The sequence below is a fragment of the Lathamus discolor genome, chromosome 13, assembly GCF_037157495.1.
Source record: "Lathamus discolor isolate bLatDis1 chromosome 13, bLatDis1.hap1, whole genome shotgun sequence".
Taxonomy (NCBI): Eukaryota; Metazoa; Chordata; class Aves; order Psittaciformes; family Psittacidae; genus Lathamus; species Lathamus discolor.
In genome coordinates, this window is record NC_088896.1 from 9,945,337 (window position 1) to 9,972,692 (window position 27,356).

General features: G+C 38.8%; 1 protein-coding gene across 4 annotated transcripts in view; it reads left to right on the plus strand.

Moving 5' to 3' along the window:
* CEP112 (centrosomal protein 112) overlaps window positions 1-27,356 on the plus strand; it is a 158,731-nt gene that overhangs the window by 27,893 nt on the left and 103,482 nt on the right. For all 4 annotated transcript variants that reach the window (XM_065693275.1, XM_065693274.1, XM_065693276.1 and 1 more), the window contains exons 9-17: window positions 2,255-2,341; window positions 4,190-4,289; window positions 5,454-5,572; window positions 8,272-8,415; window positions 11,133-11,287; window positions 11,527-11,656; window positions 12,411-12,503; window positions 13,654-13,713; window positions 16,192-16,271. In XM_065693275.1, the coding sequence (XP_065549347.1) occupies window positions 2,255-2,341; window positions 4,190-4,289; window positions 5,454-5,572; window positions 8,272-8,415; window positions 11,133-11,287; window positions 11,527-11,656; window positions 12,411-12,503; window positions 13,654-13,713; window positions 16,192-16,271 (968 nt within the window). The remainder of the gene's footprint in view (window positions 1-2,254; window positions 2,342-4,189; window positions 4,290-5,453; window positions 5,573-8,271; window positions 8,416-11,132; window positions 11,288-11,526; window positions 11,657-12,410; window positions 12,504-13,653; window positions 13,714-16,191; window positions 16,272-27,356) is intronic.

Consider the following 27,356-nt stretch of genomic DNA (forward strand, 5'->3'; position numbering starts at 1 on the left):
TTTGAAGGTGTCGCCTTCTGAGCCCTCAGCTGGTGAGGAGTTGGTCTTTGGGACTTTTCAAGAGAAGAGAGATATTTCTTTTTTAATATGAAGTAATTGTTCTGCTATTACAGCGTTGGCCTTCATTAAGAGCTGACTTGCGCATCTTGGACACATTTTTCACGTTGCTTGGTTGCAACTACCCTCGCCTTTTTGGAAAGCAGTCCCAAACCCTAGGGTTAAGGCATGGCTGTTCTACTGGGAGCACTGGGATGAATGAATTAAAATTAATGAGAACAAGTGGAAGTGCAAGACTGGTGCTAAGTGGGAGGTTAATGGCCAGGAGTGGGAGCCAGCTTCAGGTGCAGGGATTTCTGCTGCCAACCTGTGGCAAAACAGCTACATGGCCGAGACCAGTCACCATCACTGGGAAATCCATGTCCATATTTAATGCAAGGCAAATTTTAGCTTTTGATTGATCTTTATGTTCTTTCAACCTATAGACTAATAATATGTGGACCGGATTTCAGCTGATGCAAACCACTGAGGACTAATTTACATCAGCCGAAACCTCATCACTTTATTAATGAGTTTTAAATGTAATGTGTTTGTGTGGATTTAATAGCTATGTGAGTACAATAGCTATACATCAGTAATTCATAAGCTTTTAATGTAATTCAAGTAGATTGGAGTCTCTTTCATGTTTAGTTTCTAGTATTTGTGTTTTTACAACACCTTCATGTTTATTTATGGAATGTTCACAAACTGTCTATGTGGAAGTGGATTTGCTGCGCTCTTCTTTAAAATCAACATTTATTTATCAGCTGGTACTAAGATTTTCTCCTACAATGTCACTTTGTTAGGGGGATATATGCATACATTTCTTTTCATATATACATATGAGTCTATTTCATGAATAGAACATGCATTTTATTGTGATGCTTATTTCTAGGTGATAAAAGAGGTGGCTGACAGCTCAGAATATGATCTGTTTTCTTTGGATTAATTGTCAAGCTAACTTCTTCCCCCCTGGTAATTTGCATAAGACTGTGTACCTATTTAGTCTGGGGAGAGAGGTGGCCTCTTTGTATGCAGTGTAATAAGCAGGCGTCTGCTTTGGGTATCAGTGGATGTGAAGTCTGGAAATGGAAAGAATTTGCTGCTCTTCCTGCTTCTGTTCTCAGTTCTCGAGGAATAGCCTATAGTTACTGCACAGCGTTTTGCATTCCCAAGTTGACTTGGATTTCTGTAGCTCACTTCCAAGTCACAATAAACAAACCTAACACAAAGTACTCAGATGGAAGAACTTAACTTGCCACGTGTTTATTGTTTGTACGTGTTAGATAAAGATTCGTTCTTGAATGGCTACTTTTGAGAAGTCAAAGGAATACAAATGAAGTCAGAATGAATAATGCTCTCTGCAAGCAAGGGAGGTTGTTGGGATGCTCTCTGCAAGCAAGGGAGGTTGTTGGGATCCGTCACTCTGAGGAGGCTTTTCTGTCCACTTTGCTTTGGGAACAGAAGCAGTGATTAAACGTAGAAGGGGAATAGCCTGAATCTGAACTTGAGGTGTCGCTTGGGTTTTCTAGAAGACAGAAACACAAAATACCTGTCATGTTTGCAGTCCTGAGGACTGACACAGTGAAAATATGCAGCAGATTTAGCAATGCCTTAAAGATGAAGCCTGGGTCTCTAAGAAGTGGCAATGTGTTTTTGTGTCAGAGGGTTCAAGTACACCACTTTGAACAAACACAAGCAAAAGCAGGAAATGCATGTTAGCAATGAAATCCAGCAGTGATATCCTTAATTCCGTTCTAAGTAACCTTGAAAAGGAAATGTGTTGATGATGTGGATGAATAATAGAAAACAAACACAAATAAACACGCATCCGGGCTAAAGGACATTCTTTGTATAAATGTGACACCTGCCTCTAGAATAAAAGCAAGTTTACTGTACTTGGTGTATTAACAGAAGTATTAAAAGCTTCATTCTGGAGTGTTTATTTAAATAAAGGACAATAGCTTTTTCTGGGCAGTAGCAGTTGGTTTTATTGCCAACTAAAACATCTACGTTCAGGTTGACATCTTTTCTAACACTCTTAGCAAATAAATGGGAACATACCAAGAAACTGAATATAAAGTTTTTCATAGCAGTCGTTTGTTAGTGACTTCCTGTTCGCTTCTCAATACGCACGTGAATAATTCAAAAGTTGTATATAGGTCATTAGTGTAATTTGCTCTTAATGCAGTTTTATATCTCTCTTTTGCTTTTAAAGCTGGACATTAAAATGAAAATAGCGGAAGGTAAATTTCATGAAGACAAACTTAAATTACAGCAGAAGCATGATGCTGATGTTCAAAAGGTAAGAAATGCCGGTATCTTTTTCCCAAGTGACTATATTAATGGAGAATCTGACTATAATAAAGAATTAGCACTTGTACTTTAACTTCTTCACAGTTGCAGTTAATGTTCCTTGAAAGTAAGATTGTAGGTAACACTTTCGTAAGCTGATAGGAATGCCGAATATTCTATGATAACATAAACTTAGGAAAAGAGAAACACGTGCAGAGAACAGATGAAAATACAAGGTGATTTGTTTGTTTGAACAAGACAACCTATTCTACCAGCCTAACAGCTTCTGTGGATTCCTATGCTGATGAAATGTAAGCCCCTGATTTCTCTTCTAGCGCTTGTATTATAGAAAAATGGGAACAAAACCACTTAATTAAATTTTTATGGACAGAATGCAAAAAATAACAGTAGGAAAATCCACAAGTGTATCCCATGTGTTCCTATTAATACAGAGTAGGGCTTGTTCTTATGTCTCCATTTTGACACTGTAGCTTAAAGCATGGGCTGGTCAATAAACAGTTCGTTATTTATGTTATTGCATTGTAAAAGCTCTATGTGGCTTTTAATTCTTCACAGCAATAAAGTGACACCAGATACACTTCCTTTGGGTTAGGTTGGATTTGTCTTTATTGTGTTGGGTAACACCACTTTGGGGAAGATTATAGAAAGCCTCTCAAAGACCATACTGTTACTTTTAATGCCATGTTTTATACATGTGGGATAAAATTCAGCCAGGTCCTAAGCACCTCCTGAGCACTCAGATCCCTGTTAGATGCTCAGCATCAGGGTTGTGGTGACTGATCCTGCTGTAAGCTTTGCATTACCGAGTACCTCTTGTGTTGTTTCTTAAGGCTGAGTCACAGACTTGGAGGAAGTGAGTTGCCACAACACTATGACACATCAAAGCCTCCTGAAAGGATGTTAATATTTGGTCAGGTGCATATTTGGCTCATCTGGTCTCAAAGTCTGCAAGCACAACTGGCTAGCAAAGCCGAGAGCCTAAAGGAAACGGCTTTTTGAGAATAAGAAAGAGTTCTCAATGCTTTCTCATCCCTGGAGTTGTCAGCCTTTCCTTAACTGATGTTAGAATTCAGTCTTTTGAAGTTGTTTAATAACGTTGGATATTTTAGAAGAGGTTAAATAGTGTCATATTAATCTTGCAAGACACAAAACATTTAATGCAGATGGGGTAATATTATTTTAAGATGAAAGCTTCTGCTGATGCGAGATTTGGGGCACTGTTATAAAATTTCTGACTTTAATGTTTATCTGAAACACAAAGTTTAAATTAAAATTCTATCTCAAAGTGTGCAAATATTCAAGCGTTTTTTATCCCCCCAAATCAGCGCGTACAGAACAGTGGATGTAGTTACACCTCATCTACTTGCTCTATTCCTAGTCATTGTTTCATGGAATACACGCAAGGAATTGCACTTGGTGAGTGTAATGCAGTTCACCAGTTACTTATTTCTTAAAGCTGGTGAAATTGTAGATGCTGTTAAATAGTATTAAGCAACATAAGAATGAAAAAGGAAACAAATCCTTGGTATTTGCAGTAGTAGCACCATGAAACTTCCAAGCTCAACAAAAGTAACATTGGGTTTGCCCAAATTTAAAAGAAAACACAAAAAGCCCAACCTAAAACATGGGTGTCCTTTTTAGTCAACATTGCTGCCTACATTCACCTAAGTCAATCCTTTGTTTAGGACTTGGCAGACTTAGCTGTGAAGATCTAATCACCTCGTCCTGCTTGACCTAAGCGCTCCATTGACAGAGATCAGCGTCTATTACTTGTGTACTCATTGTAGTTATGGAGTTTTTTGGATTTCTTATAAAGTATTATGAATTTTCCCTACAGATTTTGGATAGAAAGAATGATGAAATAGAAGCCTTGAAGTCCCTCTACAAAACCAAACAAAGTGAAGCTGAGGAGACCATTAGAAAACTGGAGACCAAAGGTGCTTTTTATCTTCATGGTGATGGATTTCTGCATGGTGGTATTGTGCTGCATCCTTCTTGTGGCTATGGGCTTACATGTTCCTTCTAGGTGCAGATATCCCTTTCCTCTTCATTTGCAGGTCTTGACCTCTTTCCTTTAGGTTTTTAGAGGTTTGCCTGGTTATCTTTGCTGTCCATTTTCCAAACCATATTTTCCAAGAGGCAGCGTGATGCTGTTCTATTTCATACCCACAGGTTTCATGAGCGTCACCAGAAAAAGTTTCTTTGATGATTCCCAAGTATTTTGACCACTTATTTCAAACCTTCTGGAATCTCCGGCTCGAGGTTAATTTATTTATACGTTCAGTACATTTTAATCAAACCACAACATATTTAGGACTCTTACAGCAAGTGTTCAAACATGAGTAGTCGTCCTGAATATGTCATAAGCGCAAACTTGGCCTGAGTGTGGCTTGTCAGCAGTTTCCGTATGTTATTTTCTTTTAGAATTCCTTGGAGTCCATTTACACTATGGACTAAACCACAATGTAAAATAATCCACAAGTCTGGCAACCTGCGTACTAAAAGCAAGTGAATTCCATGTATATTGTTTCCTGCTCCTTGTCAAAGTAAATTGTCCAAGAAGGGATATGGTGCTTCCGTTGGTTGCGCTCGGCTATAGCAGGTTGTGTTCAAGTCACCTGCACTCATGTCAGAGAGTGAAAATAATCAGTGACTTTTGAAAAGTGGATATGTACCTGCTTTGTTTTCCATAGAATTTGTCAGACTGTGAATTCTTGATTCAATCGCTTAAATTGGGGAACTTAATTTCCTTGTATATCTTGGGCATTGAACCTTCACAAGAACCTTCTCTCTTAAAGATGCACGTAAACTCAGGGTAGAAATGCCTGTTTTCTTTAGGTTATACAGGATTTTGATGTATATTTACTCCTTCAGTAAGGAAAACTCACTAGGAAATATTTGGTAAATAAAGAAGGGGAACATAGACTCTTCAGTGCTACATTTTCCAGGAGCATGTGCATTAAGTATTTTTAAGAGCAAAAAAGCCATCAGAAAGCCAGGTCAATTGGAAAACTGATATAACCCAATTGCATCTGTTGCCAACACTGGCAAATCCCAGAGGTATGTCTTGAATGGTTGTTTTATTTCCCCATTTTTGACAGTTCAGACCCTTCTTCGTGAGTCGCAAGTCATCAGAGAAGCGAAAGAGAAGCAGATTGTGGAGTTAAAGAAGATGTGTGAGCAAAGCAATGAGTCTTTGAACAATGAGTGGGAGAAAAGGGTAAGGAATAACTTGCTTTCTTTGAAAGATTCCTACAGTGCATATGTGGGAAAATGGATTTTGTTGCTTAAAAATTGAAATAGAAGAAATACTTACTTTTAGGGCTATTTTCTTCTGCTGATCTTATTTTTGTTGCTGGGGTGATGTTGCCAGACTCTTTGCTAATGCTCACACCCCTGCACCCCGCAGCTGGGCACTCTATTCCTGGGGTTCATCTGGCCCTCTTGGCAAGTCCCAGGACGTATTAGGGAACTGTTTGTTTCTGGTTGACCTGACATGGAGTTTTAATCTCAGTAAACCTGCTGCTACCTGCTGCCACACTGCTTCCTTTGAACTCTTCCTTTTGCAATGGGTCATGAATTCTTCAGTGTGTTTTTATGTATTGTTACACTCAAGCCAGCAGCAAAGCAGAGGGGAAAGCATCTTTATGGTGAGACAGCTTCACCTTTCTCCCGATTACTGTTGGTATTTTCTTCCTTGCCCCTCTCAGGAGAGGAAGGGTCACAAAAAGGGTAACACCACCTCCCTCACAGATGGGGTTTTGCAGCTCTGTGTGTGGAAGTGATGTCGGTTTTAATTCTTGTCTTGTAAGAGCTAAGTCATAAATCTTGTCCTTTGTGCTAAAGTCCTTGAAGCTTCAGCATTAGGTGGGGTTTTCTTGTTTTAGAGGAGCGTTACTTTCAGCCCGAGGTCGTTCCCCGTTTTGCAGTTACCTGGCAAGTGCTGTTCCTCCAGCTGTAGCTGTCATCAATGATGCCAGTGTGCAAACAAGAGGGCAAATTGAAATGCTAATATTAACTTCATGGAATTACAGAAGTGAAATCAGAGTGTGTATCTAATGGAAAAAAAGTGGATATAGTGGGAATTACGATGGAAATAAAGTAAAAGCTTTAACTTTTACAGTAACAATATTTTAATAACTTTATAATTACTTCCTTCTGTATATAGATGCAAGCTGTTTGAATAGATGTTGCTGACAATAACGCAAATATTATTGTAGTCTGGTGTACAGGAGGTAGGGATTTTGGGGTTTGTTTATAGCTCATGCACCTGGAGATGAAATGTTGATTTATTTGTTTTCCTTGATTGTTTTTTAAAGGATCTGGAATTCAACAGATCTTCTGAACCCCACAGTATACGCATGATATTTGCCATAATTTATTAGCATTCTTCTCCTCTGGATGAATCATAGAATCGTACAATTGTGGAATAGAAAACCCTTACGAGTTTCTGGATGAAAGCTTCCGTGTTAAGTTCACACTGTTGAAGTCTGTTAAATCATGGTCCAGATTCACAGACACCTCCAGAATTCTACATGATAAAAATGCTTTGCTCTGGCAGTAGGCAGGGTAATTAAGAACTTTCTGCTTCTCCATATGTTGGGGAGAAGCCTCTATATTTGTGAAAATTAGCCTGACTTTAGCAGTGCATTTAGAAAGATGCTTTCATAGTCTATATGGCGGTTTTTTCCTTCAACTCTGAAACGGATTTGTTAGAAACTTGAGAAATGCACAGTAGCTGTTGCACAACCAATGCCCCAGACAAGTTTTGTATGCTAATTTCACGTGACATTATTCTTTACTATTGTTTAGACAGAAAACTTAGATTTAAGGCTGCTTAACTAGAAAGAGAGGCCACTGGTGTTTAGAATATAAATCAAGCATTAGTAATGACAAAAATAATCCTTTTATTAGACAAGTAGCTAGCCAGGGCTCTCCAGCTTCTTACAAATTGAGAGGCAGATAAACCAGCAATGTAAGTAAGTGGCGAGAGTATTAGTGTTTCTGTAATAGGAAGTCATTAATTTTGTGCAACACCCATTGGTGTTCAGTTTAAAATATGCAAGCAAATAGTGTATCAGAGTGGCAAAAATGTGGTTTAGCATTCTGCATGGATGAAGTTATGCATTTGTGTGGGAATCGCCGGGAGATGAGCTCATCAGATGATGACCAACAAGTCTCGTTTATTGCTAAGCAGATGGATACTTATATACCTTGCTTGCATGTTTATAGTTTGGTTACAGAGAGATCATTGGCTTATAGCTTTTACATGTTACAAGATCATTGGTTCGTAGCTTCTACATGTTACAAGATCATTGGTTTATAGCTTCTACATTTTTTGCAGCTACACCGTGCACACCCCCCACCATCCTCCTTCTCATGCACTTATCACTTAGTGGCCTTGGCTGTGATTGGTCATAGTATGTTGCTGTTTGCCGGTGTCCTTCATTTCCTCATTATCTGGCGTGAGAGGTTTGCACCATGTTCTACACAGATGTCTTGTTTCAGCTCGTTGATGGGAGCGTGACCTTTTGACCTTTTTCGACAAGCCAATCCTCCACACATTTGAAAATTACTTACACGTTTAAATGACAGTCAAGGCCAGGCTCAGTGTGGTTCTGAGCAACCTAATCTAGTGGAAGATGTCTCTGCTCATTGCAGGGGGTATGGACGAGGTGACCTTTGAGGGTCCCTTCCAACCCAGACTATTCTATGATTCTATGACTTGCTCGTACTCCTAAATAACTGCTTTGTAGAGTCATAGTAGACCTATTTAGTGAGACAATGATCTAGCTTTGTTGTAGAGGTCGGAAATGTGGCCTCTGCTTCTCAGTTATTCTATTTCTATGGTATAATAATATGATATTTATGAATGCTGGTTTTATATACCACGTATGTCCTAACATTTTTGTGATGTAGCTTCACAATGCAGTGGCTGAAATGGAAAAGGAGAAGTTCAATATCCGGAAGAAGCACACAGAAGATATGCAGGAGCTGCTGGAGGACACCAACACTCGTCTTGACAAGATGGAGGAAGATTATTTGGAACAGATAAAGTCAACTGTAAGTTACTTGTAAATATGTCACAATAGCAAGTGTCTTGTGCAATGTGCGCACTTCATGCACTTGTGTATGTAAGTACTGTTGGGCTGAGCAGTGGTTTTGGTAGTGCAGTGCAGTTGTTCTCTGTTGGGAGAGAACAGTGGCCTGGAAGCCAGTCCAACCAAGTATTTTCTCCCAGGTAAAACTCATTGAAGTACAGCCCTTCAGTGAATGTTGCTCAGGTATGTGTTTGTGCTGAAGGACTAGCTTTTCTTACTGGCTTTGATTCAAGTTATAAATAAGGATGTAGATAGTACATCTGTTTTCATAAGTACATGTGTCTTCTTACTTATCACTTTGAGTCTTTGAGTGATCAAATGCTTCTGGTAGATTAAAGAGCAAATAAACCATACTTTAATAATTATTGCATTATTCCAATGTATTGCATTTCTTTCCTAGAATAATTAGAAACATGTAAGCAGGATTTTGTGCCTGCTGTATAAATGATGTAAAAAGGCAAAAAATTAACAGGTATCCTCAAGAAAGCATCCTGTACTTTTTATCAGGATGAGGTAGGAAAAAAATGGGATGAGCGGAAAGACTATGTCAAACAAAATTTATTCCTTTATTAGTGAATGTTGTATTTCAGAATTAGCATTCAGATCACGGCATAGGTAACAGTAAATACAGAGGGAAAATGGACACAGTCTGTCAGCAAGATTGAATTTAAGAACCATCAAAACTAGACAGATCTTGCTGAGCAGCTTCTGATTTAATAATTAAACAAGGTAGAGTTCAAGGCACGGCTTAAGATGAAAGACGAGTCTGTCACTGGAAATTAGTTTTCTTTTTTCTCTCTTTCTTTCTCTCTCCTGATTTTTGGTGGTTTTGTTGGTATTTCAGAGTTCCCTTGTTCAGAGTTTCACATTGTTAAGAATGCCAGCGCTGTTAGCAACTGAAATTGGCTGAACTATTTAATACCATAGGACTGATAAGCAGGGGTTTGTGCATTGAACATGTATTAACTTCCTTGAGGGCTGGGGGCTGGGAAGGAATTACAATGTTTGGTAACTTTCTTTCCTGCTTGCTTTTTTGTATTTGTTCTAAAAAAAAAAAAAAAACAACCAAAAACCCCACAAACAAAACCCCACCCCCAAAATAGACAAAAAAAGCCCCCAAACCACAAAAAAATCCCAGCCAAACCCCCACCATGCAGCCGGCTTTGCAGTGATGGAAACCTTTGCTGCACTGTTTCTGAAGTATCTTAAGCCAGTTGGTGAAGTTCAGGTGACCACTCTGGCTGTGTGAGGTTCTTGCATTACCCCAGGCTCATTTAACAGTCCTGTGCTTACTGGGGGTTGGAACTGGGTGATCTCAAGGTCCTTTCCAACCCAAACCGTTCTATGATTCTATGTGACAGTTGAGGCGCTGGCTCGAGACGGCAGATGGCTGTTTTGATTTTACTTTAGCAGAGGGTGAAAACACTGTTCCACTTCCCTTTGGACCTTTGTTGATGTAAAAATAACTATGACACATCCTGGAAGGGCAGCTGCATCTTAGTTTTTGACTCCAGCTCTGGGAGTTCTTTCACTTCCATGCTTATTAACATAAAGGTAGGGAAGAATGGGAAGCAGTAACCTCATGCTACTTGCCTGTCCTCATTCTGCTCATGTTGAAATTGCTTATATTACAGGATGAAGTTCTGGGAAAAAAATACACATTTTAACAGATGTTTGTAAATTGTCGTAAGGAAATCACTGTAATTAAATAAATGATGGGGAGAAGTAGGTTAGGGAAAGGTAAACCAGCAGACACTTGAGGGAATGCACTCTCAGTCCTGATACAGATTATGCACAACACTTCCCTTCTCTGTGTGCCATTTTCTAGTAATGAAATGGAGACGGTACACTTACCTTACAAGGTGATCAGTGGATATTGTTAATTGATTTCCATCACAACTAGGTAGCATTTGCACTGTTAATGCAGCATTTGTATTACAACCTTCTTATATCCTCCGAATCCATAGCACGTATTACAGTATCTTTTAGTTTACATCCTTGGATGTGGTTTTTCCAAAGCGTGCACATAAAATGCAGTTGTTTAAATCTATCATTCTTTAGGAACCCTAGTGCATTGCTCCTTGTTTTAGTTTAGGAGTTTAAGAGATATATATTTGTATGTCTGTAAACATATGATGGTTGTAGGAGTATTCTGAAGAATATTTCAGCATGAAAGAGCTACAGATTCCCCTGAGTGCTGTACAGTTTAATATGTTTCCTGGCTGACTTTTATAGCTGCTCATCACCATAACAATCAGTAAAATCTTCTAGATATAGATTTTTCCTCAAATACCCCTTCCCACATGCAGGTTGTGCTAGGATGTGCTAGTGGTAACACACTCAGGTCTAAAAATGCTTTGTGTGCATCCACTGCAGTTTTCCTTAGAAACGTTTGTTGCGTCTCCCATCCTAAAAGATTAGGAATATAGAAATCAATTGCACACATTCTTTCGCTTGGGGAGGAAGATTTGTTACTTTACAGGGGGGAATAGGCCTCCGTATTTTGAAGATTTATATATTTATATACAACATAGAATTTACGGTCGTGATTGATGACACTTCTGCTGTTGTAACTCTTGTGTCTCTGGACCACCAAAGAGCCTTGTTGCTTTAGGCTACTGAGTAACAACAGGAGCATCCCCTAATTTATTCTGGTGTTTTCTCAACCTGCTCTTTCAGAACCAGACTGTCAAAGAACTGGAGGCTCGTGTCCAGCAGTTGACTGTGGAGGCAGAAAATAGTAATTTACAGCGTCAAAAGTTATCTCAGGAAAAGGCTGATGCAGAACAGCGTTACCAGGTGCTGCGCTCTGAACTTCAGGAAGCGAAAGCAAGGTAATTCATCGGCTGTTGCTGGTTTTAACACTGTATTAATTGATGTAAAACTCATTTGGGAACTGACCCAAGTGAGCACCGGAAGGAGGATGTTATCCCTCCACTATTTACAAGTGTTTCATTCTGCTACAACAAGCACGTGGTGCAGGCAGACGTGCATACTCTAGAATTGATACTGAGCAGGTAAAATGCCAAAATATGAAAGCAATTTCCATATTCTGTTTGCTTACTACTTGTAGGCACAGCTCCCTTCAGAAAGACAAGGACCATATTATACAGGAATACGAGAAGAACATTCAGCAACTACAAAGTAAATATGATGTTGATATAAATTTCATAAAGCAGGAACATGCTCTCTCTGCAGCTAAGGTATGCTTCCACATGTAACAGCCATTAAAATGTTGTTGAAGTGGTCTCTTCAATAGAGATGTGATGCTTATGAATAAATCCACAGAACTCTTCACTTCCCGAAGTTATTCATGGGCATAAGTTTAAAAAACAAACTGTGATTTACTTTTTCATTCCCAAATTTGGCTGAAAAATCATCTGAAGTTGTCTGATAATTCTGGTGTGTGTATAAGTACATACAGGTGGTATTTCCATAGCTGATTCAGATAAGGGACAATTAATACGCTGGTTTTGTTTGTGTGCTTCTTTAGAAAGTCCAGATATCTACCAATATGCACAGGTAGATATATGGTATAACTTTAATGCAATTTTCAAGGTAAATGCTTGTAGAAAAGGCTCGTGTTTTAAATCTGCCAATCCTCAGAGCCATAGGACAGATGGGGCCTTTTGCATTTATTTAGTGGAATTCTGGGAGCTTTGATGCTACTTTACTCCATTTAATTTCCAAGGTATTTTTCTTTCTTTCAGTTGTTAGTGCCAAGGGTGTTTTATTATTGTCTATTTTTAGTGCTTTTGTTCACGTTTCTAAGTTAACCGGACGGACACGAGTGACCTATCCAGAGTTGTGAACTCGTACATGTGGTTTTTTCCCAATTTGATACTTTTTTCCAGTTTCCAGCCACCTGTGAGAAATAAATGTAAACTCATTAAAGATGTATCTGTGAGGCTAATGAGGAACGTGACACAAATTCCTGGTTTTGTTAAACCCCTGCAGGCATCCAATGCAATTGAAGAATTACAGCGTAGTGTGGCTCTATTAAAACAACAGCTACAAGATTCAGAACATCAAAGACAGCAACAGCTGAGGGTGAGTCCTGAATTTCTTCCTCAGGAATGGCCAGCTCTTTTTACTTGTCCCAGTGATTTGAACGTTTAGATGGCCTTACTAAAATGCACTTATATATAACATGTATCTTCATGCATTTAATTCAAAGAAATAGATAAAGTGCCACCTCATGCTTAAAAGTTGATATAAAAGGTAAGACTAAGAGATCACTCTATGGGTAAAAGCAGAGAACTTTTTAACTACTTGTTGTAATTCACAGAATAGAATCATAGAATAGTTAGGGTTGGAAAGGACGTTAAGATCATCCAGTTCCGACTTCCCTGCCGTGGCCAGGGACACCTCACACTAAACCATCCCACCCAAGGCTCTGTCCAACCTGGCCTTGAACACTGCCAGGGATGGAGCATTCACAACTTCCTTGGGCAACCCATTCTAGTGCCTCACCACCCTTACAGTAAAGAACTTCCTCCTTATATCCAATCTGAACTTGCCCTGTTTAAGTCTGAATCTGTTACCCTTTGTCCTACCACTACAGTCCCTAGTGAAGAGTCCTGCTCCAGCATCCTTGTAGACCCCCTTCAGATACTAGAAGACTGCTATGAGGTTTCCACACACATATTAAATCACTATAAAGGTATATAGATTTTTACAGAGAAGCATATCAAAGAATTGCATACGTCTTTTTTTTACCTAAACTTTAAACATTTTTAAAGTAAGTCTCAAAATAGTTTACATTTTTGTTGCTATTTAACAGTTCACTTCAATATTACTTCTTCCTATAGGCTTTTAAATGAATCCTTCTATCTCAGGATAATGAGTTCCACATCCATATCATGTATCCATCCTGTTTGAGTTTGGCATCTACTTTTCCTCCTGTGCCTTTCATTTCACAGTTGATATAGTGCAGAATGGCATTTTTATAGTTCAGTAGAGCAAGTTGCTGTTTCGCTTTAGAAAACATGAATCATGACTTTCAAGATAGTTTTGTTACATGTGGATATTTTTGCTGTTGTTTTAATTTGTATGTCAAAAGTCTTTAATGATATAAAGTGCTTTTGAATTTGTACAGACTGTACTATACAATAGCAAATATGTGTGTGTTTAATGACTGCTTTGAAATGAAAGGAAAATGCGTATTCTAAATAGACAAATCATATCTCTTCCCTTGCAGGATCAAGAGTACAAGCTTCAACAGGAGAAACTTCACTTGGAGCGTGTGTATGAAAAACAGGTAATGTTATCAGGAAAATACAGCATCTTAGCCATATTTCCAATTTATTTTTTGTATATAGAAGCTAAAGGTTGAAATTCTGAAATGCCTCGAGAAGTAAAGTTTGGAATCTAAACTTTTTACATGGGTTGGAAAAATAATTGGAGAAATTCAAGGAGGATTTTAAGTACAGAGATATCGCCTTTGAGGCTGGGAGTCTGCTGTCAAACACTGGAGGCTGGGAGAACCTTACCGAAGGTGGCCACTGTGAGCCTGGTCCGTTTGTACACACTTCTGTTGGCAGCTGATGGTAACTGCTGCTAGAGGAAAGATAATGAACTACATTGAACTTAGCCTGACCTGTTGTGGGTGTTCCTATGTTCTTCCATACTTCTTTTTCCACAATATATCTTTATTCCATATTTCTCTATGATTTGAATGTGTTCTCTAAGTATTGTCAACATGCATTGTTTTAACATCGGAAGCTGAAACTAAGAAATGTAATTTCCATCAAACCCACTTCATCTTAATGCACTTTGCAAATACTGTGTACTCTTTTAGACTTTAGGCATCAATAGGTTTCAAATTAAACTTCCATTTTAGTGACATTGAACTGGTGAATAAGAGGGTGCGTTGGATGCCTGTTTAACGTAACTTTCAAGATGTTATGCAAACATATCATTTCCAAATGTAATTTTATAGCACCAAATATCAAATTGTGATCGTTACTCATCATTTGGTAATAGCATTTGCAGCATGAATTGTGAGATTTTGGTTTGAGTTAGTGCCTTCTTCTTACTTGAATTCAAATACTTTTTCTTTCCAGGATATGTTTTGGTCTGCTCTTAGCCTTCATTTGTCTTTTTAGACAAGTCATGTTTTTTTATGAGTGTTGGCTCACTAAAAGCCTAGGATTGGAATAATATTGCAGGTCAAAATATATAGTAGTATAATTTTGATATCTTCTAGCTGTTGTGGTTTAGTAGACATTGGTTTATTGCGATACATCGCTTCCACTGCAGGTGAGTACAGAATAAAAGTGACTGGTAAGATTTGCAGACACCAAGTCCAAATGCTATCAAATTGCTCACATCTAGATAATTAAACTTCCCAATTCTGGGCAGTGAGGTGGAAGCATCGATGGTACCTGCTGCAGTGCTGCCTGTCCTGTGTGAATCTTGAATGAGGTTTGAGGATCATTTGGGAGGATGGTGCATAGCATGGGCTAAGAGCATGTCAGGGATCCTTCTGCACCAGTAAGGACAGGTACTGGGTTGTAACTGTGATGTAACTGTGTTTTCTAAAGCAAATCTTTGAGAAAGGAGGAGAAAAAAAATACATGGGAAGAATCTAGGGATATAAATCCATAAAATAACATGGATTGCCCCATAAAATACTAAAACAAGCTTGCCCTCAAGTAAAGGAGTAGTGAAGTCTCTGGTGCAATCTGTTTGCTTAAGAACCTACCCATTATCTAATAATCTTTATTAGTCTACAGTGGCTATTGCCTGCTAGGATATTTAAACATCAAACAAAAACTAGGTAGTAACCCTAAATGTCACTGTTTGATTCAATGTCCTTATCTGCTGGATCAGGAACCAGTTAAACTAAATGGTTTTACAAGCCAAGGAAACACCTGCTTTTTATAAATAATCTACCACTTGTTTTCCAAACACGGAGCTAAGGATAAGAACAGGGGCACGTTATTCCTGAGAGCCCTTCTCGAGCCAGCTGTTGAACATATAGGATTATACCAGGTTTGGCGGTACCTTCTTTGCTCTGATAGACAGCCCATTGGTCTGAAAGCTCTTTCAAACCAACTGAGTATTCCGACTTCTGTGTAGTAAACACCTACAGGGAGCTGCTCACAGCAGAGTCTCTACATTTGGTTTTACATTGGATGACTGCACTCTTACACTTCCGACTGCACAGAATTAAAAGCTTTATATAATGATTCCAGCACTCTGGTTTGATCTCAGTGGGACAGGAGTTCATTAGTAGTAAATCACTTTTCCTCAAAGTGTTATTTTTCTTAGAGTATCTACCCTCAGATAGTTAATGCTTGAATATGTATTACTGTAAAGTTAATGTCATTGTGTTTGGTGCTCTTATTGTGGAAACAATGGATAAAAAGTACTTTGCTTGGGTATTCCCAAATTGGTAGGTAGGAACTCTGCACTGTAAGGAATATGTGTCATTTTTTTAGGCATTTTTCTATGTGCTTTCCTGTATTTACCTATTTTATGTCATTACTGATATTTCTTTATTCTAGAGAATAATACTCACTTTGACAAGGCAAACAATTGTATTTGCTGTATTTTCATACTTCATCTCTGTTAATCCTTATTCTTGCATTTTATGTTAAGAATATATGCGTGGTTGTCTGCATCCATGCAAAAGAAATACCGAAAATAAATAGGTTTTTATCATTTAAAATAACTTTGTTTTCAGATCTGACTGTGTTTTAGCTAAAATACGTTTTTTTCCTTTCAATGGTAGATTCATGGCATCCGGAATGATCTTGAAAAAGAAAGAGGGGATGCTCAGAGGAAGATTCGCAAACTGGAAGAAACTTTGAAGTAAGTGAATATGGAATAACTGTTGAACCATCCCCAACTTTTTAATCAGATTTATTAACTAAACTTGTGCTCTGTCTCATCTAACTGCCTGCCTGTGATTTGTCTGGGTTATCGTCCCATCGTAAAGCTGCATCTTCAGGGTTCTAGTCAGCCATAAAAATTAACAGAGTAAAGCAAGAACCGAGGCACCCAGATTTATGGACTTCCAAGTGGTAGGAGTAAAACAGAATGGAAGTCGGTGGTGTCAGTGGGTCTTACCTTGTCAGATGAATGAAGCCAGCTTCAATTGAGAGTAGATACAGAGTAGGCAAAGAATCCAAACTAAAGACTTAGTGCTTTGGATGATTTTAGAGGAAGGGAAATTTTAAAGATGTATTTATTTCAGTTATATTTTAATTCGGTTTAGTATTATGTTGGGGGGGTGTTGATTTTTTTGTTTTTATATCAATATATATTTTATATATATATATATAAATTAGACCTTTAATGTAGATTTTTCCTCTTCAATATCCCACTTTGTGTGTGAAAACTTGTGTTTCAAATGTGGCTCAGGCTCAAAAACGTTCTGCAGCAAAGCGAAGACACTTTCCATTAAGTAACTTGGAACAGCTCTTTTGCTGACCTTGTACATTAACAATCTAATCAGGACACAACAAGCCTGATGTTTTCTGAGTGGAGGAGTGGTTTACATACAGCAGATGCACTTACAACAAGATCCACTCTTGTTATGCTGCTTCCATTCTCGATTGTGTAAAATATTATTTCCATATGTTCAGCCAGTTTAAATTCAAAGTTACAGGAATAATTTTTAGGGAAAACAGATTATTCTGAAAGGAACCAGAAGTGATTTGCTAGAACTATTCAGTTGAGTATTAGGCTGTATCTTATCTAGGCTGATAGAGGCACTGTGAAGATACTTTTATTCAATAAAAGTCACAGGGCTGAAGTCTGTATTCCTTTATTTCTATAATCTCTGAGGTATTTGGCATAAATAGAGACTATCTTAAATCACTGCAGACATTAATAAAATCTCTAGCTTTTATTCTGTAAATTCTTTACACTGACAATTATTTATAATTTTAGGGAAATTGAATCATTATCAGCTGAACTTAATCTTTTAGTGTTTTAATGTCTGATTCATTGATAATAGTCACATAAATTACCTTCCACATCTTTCAAATAACATGTCAGTCAGTTTGCACTTAACTTAATACAATAAGTCTGACTTTACAGTCCATTGGCTGCTCAGAATTTATTCCTCATGTGGGTGCTCTCAGTGCAGAGTGAACATGGTTGTACTCCTCATCAGTCAAGTAGTTGTGAAGCCGGTTAGTGCGCTGTGGATTTGAACTTACTTTTAATTCACAGCACTGCACTGAGAAGCTGTTGTAGACAGCTGAGGAGGTCCACATGCGTTTCAGATACTCCCAACATGTAACCAAGCTTAGGTTTAATACATGGGTTAGAGTAAAGATTTCAAAGACTCGAGTTTCAAGAGGCCAGTTTCCTGGTGGATGCTTCAGGCCCCACAAATGAAGATGATGTTGGCAGAGGCCAGCCCTTGTGCTTGGTGTGAGTGGGTCCTTTGGCCAAAACTGGGGATGGGTCAGCCCTGGAGACTTCGTGACAGGTTAAAGCTGTGTCTAGAATGGTTCCTGCAGCGAGTGATTAATTTGTATTCCCAGTTTTCAAAGTGTCTTCTAATATGAGCTACTTCCACTCATATTGTAGAGTACTTTCCCATCTCTGCTTCCATGTCCTATGGCACTCTTATGCTTACTTTATTTTACTGATTCAAGGTGTTGGAAATATTGTAGTGATTTCTGATATTAAATGATATATCACTCTCCTAATTTAAAATGGAAAATGTTTTCATTTTGGAGATTCTTGTTAATAGTGAATCTATACTCCTGTTCTTTTGGTTGTTCTTCTAGCAGTGATTGGGGATTAGTTTTAAGATTAGTAATGGAATTAGTAATGCTAACAAGTAATTATTTTGTAATTGACTAGATGAAAAATAGCTTTGTGTGTTTTTGTCTGAATGGAGACAGAAGGTGGCAGAATCATCAGGGTGGATTTGTGTTCCTGAAAGTGAGAAATACTGTATTTGTAGAGCTGTAGTGCCCTAGTCTAAGCCCAGCGTATATTCAATTGGCTGGTTCTTTCACATTTCAACTCTGGTGCAGAACCCCTGGGGTCTTGCACCTGTACAGTTCTGATCTGTCAGTGCACAGGACTTAAGAAGAGACTCATGTGCCCAGTACAGGGGAACTGCTAATCCTGCAAGGCAGACTTTCTGGAAACCAAGTCATTAATTTAGTACCAGGAGTTCTGGACAATATTAAGATTTTATATAGGCTTATATAGGATATATGTAATAGATAACAAGTGTAATATTTTTGTGTCAGAAATGGATGACTTCCTTACGACTTCTTTTTTCCCACTGCTACAAAATTAGTCCTTTTAACAGTCTCTTGCTATGGATATGAATTCATAAGATCTAATGTTTTATGTAAAAATGCTTTGTTGTATTTCTTTCCCTATTTGTGGAATGGAACTAAGTAATTACAAGCTGAGGCAGACACAGTAAACCTTTAGAAAACAAGCTTCTCTTCCTTGACATGGGTGAAAATAAAACAACCTTATCTTCCTTGACGTGGGTGAAAATATGGTTCACCATCTTCAATAGAAACGATGCCTTGTGGAATTGCAGCTCAGAACCCAGTAGGTGCATCAGTGATTTCTCATAAACCACTTTGATCTGAATGCACTTTGATTCTGAAATGGCCACAGGATTCTATCTGGAGCAGCTAGTCAGCTGCAAGCACATAGAAAGGGAAGTGGCAGCTATTTTAGTGGGGTTTTTTTTTGTTATTATCATTATTTTCCAGTGGTGTGACAGCAAACAGTGCTGCTGCAGTTTCAAACATCTCCACACGGATGCATAATGAAAGTGATTTGAGACATCGTGTGGAATAGTAAAATCCCTATTTCTGAAAGCATCTTTCACTTCAGAAAACCCCCAGTGTTGCCAGAGTTTTAATACAGAATAGTGGTTTCCATAGTTTATGGAAGGGTTTTTTTTCTTCTTCTGAAGTCTATGGTAGAAATAGCTGTCAAAAACACATCTTTTGTGAAAGAATTGCTCTAATCCTCATGACTGTTGGGGGTGACTTGTAGGTATAAATTTCCTGTTTAGTTGAGCAATGCATGTCATAGGCAGTGCCTAATAACACAAGTTACTGGAAGAAATGCTGCAAGGATTTTTCTAGAATGTCATTTAAACTGCATTTATGTGCTAACCAAGCGTTCCTGAAAAGTTTCTGTGTAATCATTGGGGGGCGGTTGGGGGGGTGGAAGTTGTTTCTCTGATCCCTCTAATTTGGTTGCATAAAATGTGCAATGAGAGTTTTAATGTGGGTTACAAACCGGCTACATCTTTGTGGCTCTTCTCTCTTCTACTTTAAGTAAGGGGTGTAGGAAATGGAGAGGTGTAGTTACATTACAATGTGTGCGATTCATTGTAATTGTGCAGAGTGGGTTGAATACAACAGGAGAAGACAATAAGAAAAAGAAACCCTGTACCCGTTTGTTGCTGAAGAAATTACATGGAAGAGGAAGAAAAGCCGTAGTTGACGTTATACAACTGTTACCCGGAGTAGCTCTCAGTGTGATCTGTTGTGTCTTGCTCTGCGAAATTTGGACACCTCTTTATTAAATATGTTTATGTTGCTCATATTTTTAGTATCTCATTTTTCATAACTTTATTTACTGGGCTGTAGCGAAATATTTCCCATTTTATGGAAGAATTGAAGTGTAGACGCTTAAGAGACTTGTGGCTATATTTAAGGCACTGGAAATAGGTATGGTCTTGATGTGGTTTAAAAGTAAGGCAAGGACATGTATGTTAAAGGCTCTTTAATCATTTTTACTCTTGTCTCCATTTCAGTGATCATCTTTGCAACAACTTTACTTACCTGATCCGAGCTCAAGTATTGTTCCCAATAGTTGTATTGCAGGCAGAAGATTTATGCAGTTTTCCTAAAGGCCTAACAAATGGCTGCTTTTGACAATAAAGAGTTGTGTTAAGAATAAAGATCAAGTTAGACTGTCGTGTTTATCACTTAGCAATAATTCTATCAAGCTTAAAATGTCTCAGTGGGTAAGCTCCCTTCAGTTTAGACCGGCTTTGCCCATTCTCTGGCTATCAAGATAACTGCTGTGTCTATAAGTAGCAGGTTTTAGTAAATATCTGTCTTGATTACTAAGCAAAAGTGGCATTAAACCTTGTCATAAAAAGATGCAAACGTTCTGAGCTGCTAATGCCTTATTCAGTTTGATGTTGATCACAATATTAAATATCTGTCTTCAACAGATGTTGCGTTAAAAACTGACCTTTGTTGCTATTAGCCTTCAAAATATAGAAGATGAACTCCAGCCCTTGGACTTTAGAACGGCTTGAAGGTGTATTGAAGGTTCTGTTTTCATGAGAATAACACCTTTCCTTTTTTACTGTTTCTTTGGGTTCCAAAATAGCATTGTAAGGCACAGAGAGCAGTCTTCCTTGTCATTGTGAAAACATAGCAGTAGTTTTGTGAAACACCAATGACAGTACACGTTCAGTAAATATCCTGGAGATAAGCCTCTATTGCGTTCACAATTTAAACATTCAGAAATTGATGTTGGGATGGTGTTCACAGCAATGATCCCAAAGCTTCCTATGGAAGTATCACAGTTCTGTGGCATTATTTGCAGACAGCAGAAGTGTGTGTACTTTAAGGCTGGCCTCCTTTATTTGCTGAATAACAGAGAGACTTACAATATTGTTGCTTAAGATCAGAGGGAAGAATCTCTTTTACGGTCCCAAGAAGGAGCAGAATGGCCATGTACATTATTAGCATTTATATACACCATCAGTGTTTGTGGTATAGCTGCCAGCCTGACCTACAGCAGGGAGGATAGCGGGTGTACAGGAGGAAACATTTGGTTTACAGCAGGTAGTTTGAAGTCCTTTTATATGTTATTAGTAATAATATATAAAAAACTAGAGATGAAACAGTAAAGGAGAGAGGATTTGATTGTAGAAATAAATAGCTTTTGAAGTGTTAATACAGCATATATTTAGACCACCTCAGTTGTAATGTGGTTTAGTTTTGCCACTTCCATTCTGGAGTCCATAATACCTTTATGACTGCCTAGAAGTATAAAGTTTGTCCATCTTGAGATGGAGATTTTGGGCTAAATTATAAACATGTGTAAGAGTTGAGGCTCTTATCTGTCACCTGCAGGGAAGTGCAGACCTTGCTGCTGCTGGTTGCTCAGGATAATGGTTGTGATGGTTCTAACATGCTGGGAATAATGATGGGATCTGATTTAACGCTTTTTGGTTTGCATGTGTTGTAATGGAGTATTCATTCATGTATGCTACTGAAATACAGCTTTCCTGAGTTCTTACTCCTCTGTTCTGTACTGTGGTTGAAGGAAACACCTTTTCAACAAGCCATGTTAGGAGAAATGAAATGCTCCATCTGCAGGTGCAGATGTTGTGGAACACTGAAGCATCGAGGGGTGCGTGCACACTATCTGCAGTTAAATACTTCACAACCTTCTTCCTCTCAATCTTTGCCTTTTAAACCTGCCCATGGAGCCAACTCTGAGCCCTTTGCAAGTGGTGATGAGACAGAGCAAATGTTTAGCAGCTGCTTTATCGAAAGTCACTTCATAAAATTGTTTGTTTCCATAAGAAACCGGCAGCACCCCTCCTTTTCCCCATTGCTGCTCGTCTGAACTTGTTTCAGACTCTTCTGGGGAAGAAAGAGGGGCGAAACTTCCCAGAAACCAGCAAAGCTGCTCCTGTCTATTACCAGATCTGTATTGTTACAGCAGTTCCTAAAAATACAGCTTTCACAGCACTGGTGAGGCCGCACCTCGAATCCTGTGTTCAGCTCTGGGGCCCTCACTACAAGCGTGACATTGAGGTGCTGGAGCGGGGCCAGAGAAGGGCAATGGAGCTGGTGCAGGGCCTGGAGCCCAAGTGTGATGGGGAACGGCTGGGGGACCTGGGGGGTTCAGTCTGGTGAAGAGAAGGCTCAGGGGGGACCTTATTGCTCCCTGCAAGTGCCTGACAGGAGGATGGAGCAAGGTGGGGATCTGTATCTTCTCCCAACTAACAAGTGACAGGACAATAGGAAGCGGTCTCAAGTTGCACCATGGGAGGTTTAGATCATAAAAGGGGCAATTTAGAAGAAGTAAGGGTATGTGAATTTGAGAGAAATAAATGGTGCATATGATGCTTCTGAGCTAATAAAGACGGAAGCAGATGAAGGCAAGGATAAAGTGTGAAGATAGATGGCAGAAGGAGATAGAATAAGTAGAAGTGAATAAAACTTCATTTTGTTTTGCAGTTTAGAGCTGCATAATTGTTGAATCCCAACATTTTCAACAAAGTTTAAATTTGGATTTTTCAGAATATACGGGAATTGTATTTTTGAAACCCTGAGATTTACGGTGGACCTGGGGAATTTGATTGTACCAAACCCTTTGAGAGCTTTATTTTTAAACAGCTGCTTCTTCAGAATCCTATTGCATGGAGTGTCTTGTATGGACTTCTTGTAGTGATGTATGTCACCAAGGCCGTGCACAGTGAAAAATACAACTGCATGACAATCATCAATACAATAAATAACTAAATGGAGTCATAGCTTGAACCACAAGGTAATTCATTAATGTCTTTTTTCCTTCCTTGTTCCTCGAAGCTGCATCCAGATTCTGAAGAATTGCTGTTGTTAATATTTTTAGGATAATTGCCCAAGCGGAGCTGTTTTTTCCTGTAGTTAATTCCATTTTTCCTTGAAAATGAAGTATTTGTGTGTGGAGGAATTCGTGTAGGAATGGAAAAGCTATTACTATTTAAAGCCGGAAATACTTACAGAAATATGAGAAGGCATTGTCTTTAATTCCAAATGTTGCAGTAAAGAACACTGTTAAGAGCTTATGCTCATGTTCGTTGTGTTCATCCTTCTCTTTCAGTAAAACGCTCAGTGTTGTCTCGTTGGAACAGTTGCAGCATGATGAAGAAAGCAAACTTTGTGATTTGAAACCCGGGGTAGCGTTAAGTGGCTGAGGAATGTGGATGTAGTTTTACTCTTTAAAGCAGGGTTGTGTGGTTTTGGTTGGGTTTTCTTTCCCCCTCCTGTAAGAATCAGTGGAAAAACACCCAGCTGTTCTCCACTTGGTGCTCGGCTCCAGCATCTGAAACCTTTTAGGGCAAAACCAGTCAAAGTTTCCAGCATGTTGTAAACATTCCTTGAGCAGTGGTGACCATGCTGACATAACCCTCGCTCCGGGGGGCACGACGTAAAGCATGAACAGAGGACCAAAAAATGCGGTAGCTTTATTTAATAGTCTCACTTAAAAGAACAAATAAAGTGTTCTATTAACTATTTACAGCCTTTCATTTTCTTTCACCAGTTTCTCTGGAGACCTCCTGGCAATAATGAAATATGTATTCAAAGGAAAGCCCCAGCGGTACAAAGAAAAGTAACAGTTGATTTTTAATCCATGTCTATGGGATCGTTAAGTCCCTCAAGATGGTTATAGAGATGTCATTTGACATCTTCTTAATTGTATCAACTAGGAAAATGGTTCGACGGAACATATAGCTGCATGAAATGAAAAGCATTGCCTCGTGAGTTGGACGGCAGCAGTGTATCATGCTGGAAAATTTAAGTTAGCTGCTGTAAATTTCTATCCTAATAATTAATGTAGTCAGGGGCTTCAGTTAATCGGAATTGTTCCCTCATTGCTCCAAAAGGCTGCCCTTTCACATTAGAGTATCTTTTAGCTTCAGTGCAGTATATTTCAAGGCCATGCCAACCTCCTAGAAAGCGGTGATAAGCTCAGTAGTAACCCATCATTCCTCAGCACTGAGTTACTATATTGTCCATTACAGCTTGGATATTATTATTCTGAATCCTAAACTATAACAGTACAATTATTTTAGCCATAAAAATAGTTATCTTAAATATATAGAATGATAGAATGAAGACTGTAGCCTTGTACCTCCTTAACAATCTCACTGGTTATATTTCAACCTCTTTGTCTTTGATTTGCAGCTGCTGTTGGCTCTGTCACTCATCTTGGGCTGGTTTTTGTTAGTGTGAACTGATTCTTCTTGCCTGGCTCTCTTCTGCCTCGTGATCTCTCCCATAGTTTGCCCTTCACGTGGTTTATTTTAGTCGCCCTCCAGCTTTCTGTGCCAGGGCAGTGCTCTCTGATCCTTCTCTTTTCTTTCTTTGCACCTCTTCTCTGGGTATCTCATGAATCTATTTCAGTAAATGTGCTGCTGACTTTCTGATCCCCCTTTTAATTACCATCTTGTCTCCTCCATTCTGAGCCATCATCTATACCTGTCTCTCTCCCCCCATGTTCTCCTTGTTGCGATTTAGCTCATCTCATCATGTGAAAGCCATGACTATTAATCTCTGTTCTAATCCTCCTCTCTTGATAACTGAGCCTCTGTGGCCTTTCATATATGTGGTATATCTAAATCTTGGAGACAGTTTCTGCAGCGCTGAGCGAAATCATAACGTTTTCCTTTCCAGCCACATTTACATCACTCACCCAGCCTTTTAACCCACATCTCATTCATCATTCTGCAGTTGCTGGTTTTATTCTGTTTGCATAGCACCTAGCACAACAGTACCCTGTCATTATTATAATGAGAAATAGTTATAATAATTATTAGCGTGTTTAACCAATGTCTAGTTAATTTGCGACCCATTAATTCTGAAGGTAGTGCATTATTCTTCTTACTTCACAGCAGTGTGAAACTACACACGTGGAATATTATTTACTCTATATTCATTAACGGCTTTAAGTAGTGGTTTCATTAATGTTATCTCATGATTTATTTCAAACATAAGCATATAGTTTAGTAAGTGCATTGTAAATATCATTATAGCTTACTGGAAAGAATGTAGACCAGCTCTTTGATGTTAAGTTATGCAAAGTGTAAACTGTGGATTTGTGCTTTTTCCCATAAAGACGAGCTCATCTTATACTTAAAATCACGGTATGAAAGATAAAATTGTTCTCTACTTCATGTATTTGCCTTTATTTCTTTGAAATGATGAAACAAGTTAGAATGCTTTCTAACAACTTCGAAATATTAAAGGCCCAAACAGGATAGGGATGATGTTTTGAAGGCAATAAATATTTCAGCTTCACATTTCAGTCTTTCTTCTTCGTTCCTTTGATCTGGCTTTGGTTTAGTTATCATTCCGCTTGAATGACTTCACACTGTCTTTCTTCCTCTCCACACCAAAAAGAAGTGTTCTGCACATATTCCATATGTTTGGGTGCTCACGTTGTAGGAGAGCCCTTGTTCCTCATTGCTTGCTGGTAATAGCTGCCTCTGTAGTAAGATACTCTAACCACAGCTAAGATGCGTACATTTAGGCACAATATGTAATTTACACGTGAAGCTGTTACTTAACTGTCACCATTTTGCTTTTGCATCGGAAGAGTGTGCGTGTTTGGATGAAGGTTGTGTTTTTAGCCACTCGAATTGCTGCATATGATGTATATCAAGTTGTATTCTCCCTTGGGAACACATGTCTATATAGTTTTGTGTTCTTTTAAATCTAAGTGGGCTACATAAATGGTGATATCTGATTTTGTTTCAACACAGACTAGTAAAAAAGCCAATTTTTCATTTCTCGTGTCAACAAATGAAGCAGAAAGCTGTTTAGAAACAAACCCAGCAAGATTCTCCCTTCAGCTGCCTCCCAGCAAGTGAATAGTTTGCAGTTTGGTGGGTAGTGAGCAATTTTCCCTCGGGAGTATTAATATGTGGGAAGGAGAGGAGGGAATGGGCAAAGACGTATGTTACTGCAGCAAATCTAAATGCATAGGATCAGTGCATATAGTAATGCGGGATCATCGGGGTACTCTGCAGGAGAGCCTGGCCTTTCGAAGCAGATCACTGTATGAAGATCTCCATCAGTGCAGCTGAAGGCTCAGCCATTTCTTTGCTTATACTTCAACCTTATAGAGCAAGATTGTTATCTACCGGGATAAACCCAGAGTCATCCTAACCTGTGATATGCAAGAGCTGAATCCTCTTGCTCACATAGAGTCCATCAGAACACAAGTTCCAGAAGCTTCTTCAGTGGCAAAACGTATCCTTACCTTAGAAATTATCCTTATCCTCACCAGAAAAGCTTTGCTTTTGTGCTTCAATATGAACAACAAAAGTCTGCTTGGACATGAGCAGGCTTTCACTGTTGGCAGCAGCACAGGAAAACCTGGCAAAGAATTTGCATATTCATGAGTTAAAGCCTGGTATAATTTTTACAAGGAAACCTCGGGAGTTTCACGGTTAGTTGTTTTTAATATCATTCAAAAGCTCTTTAAACTACACACAGAGAGCCTGGATATGCATTTGCTATGGGATGTGGAGCTCTGTCCGCAGAAGTTGTCCACATGTAGCTCGCGGAGGTACACGTTTTGTGCATGTGTGTGCTTACATGCAACCTAAACTTGTCGAAAGAGGCTGAGACCAAGGCAGGTGCATCCCCTGCTCTTGTGGGCTGTTGGTGAACCCTTGTTTTCATAGTGGGAGCAGTGAGGACCTTGTGAGTAGCAGTGCTGGTTCATACTATGTTTGCTGGGACATCTTGAGTTTATTTAGCCTCTCCTGTAAATCACTGCGCTGCCCTGCGTTTCATTAACTTGACTCGCAGTGCCGTAATGTCTTACTGTGTTTAGTTGTTATCTCTTGGAAGGCATTTTATGAAGCAAGGAAAATATTTATGATTAAGCATGAAGAGGAAGTATGTAAGATGTTTATATTTTCCATTTATCAGTGCACTTCAGAGTGCTGCTCTCTGAAATTGCAATTCTGGACTTCACAGTCAACTTCCACTGCGATGGTTTGTGCTGTGTAAGATTGCCCATTCTGTTGCCGTATCCTTTATACACTGAAACAAAGGGAATTTGCTGCTTTTTAAATTGGGGCCAAAGAGTAAATTCACCCTATTTTTATATTCAAGCCGGCTCAGCTTGAGGGGATTTGAGTGATGT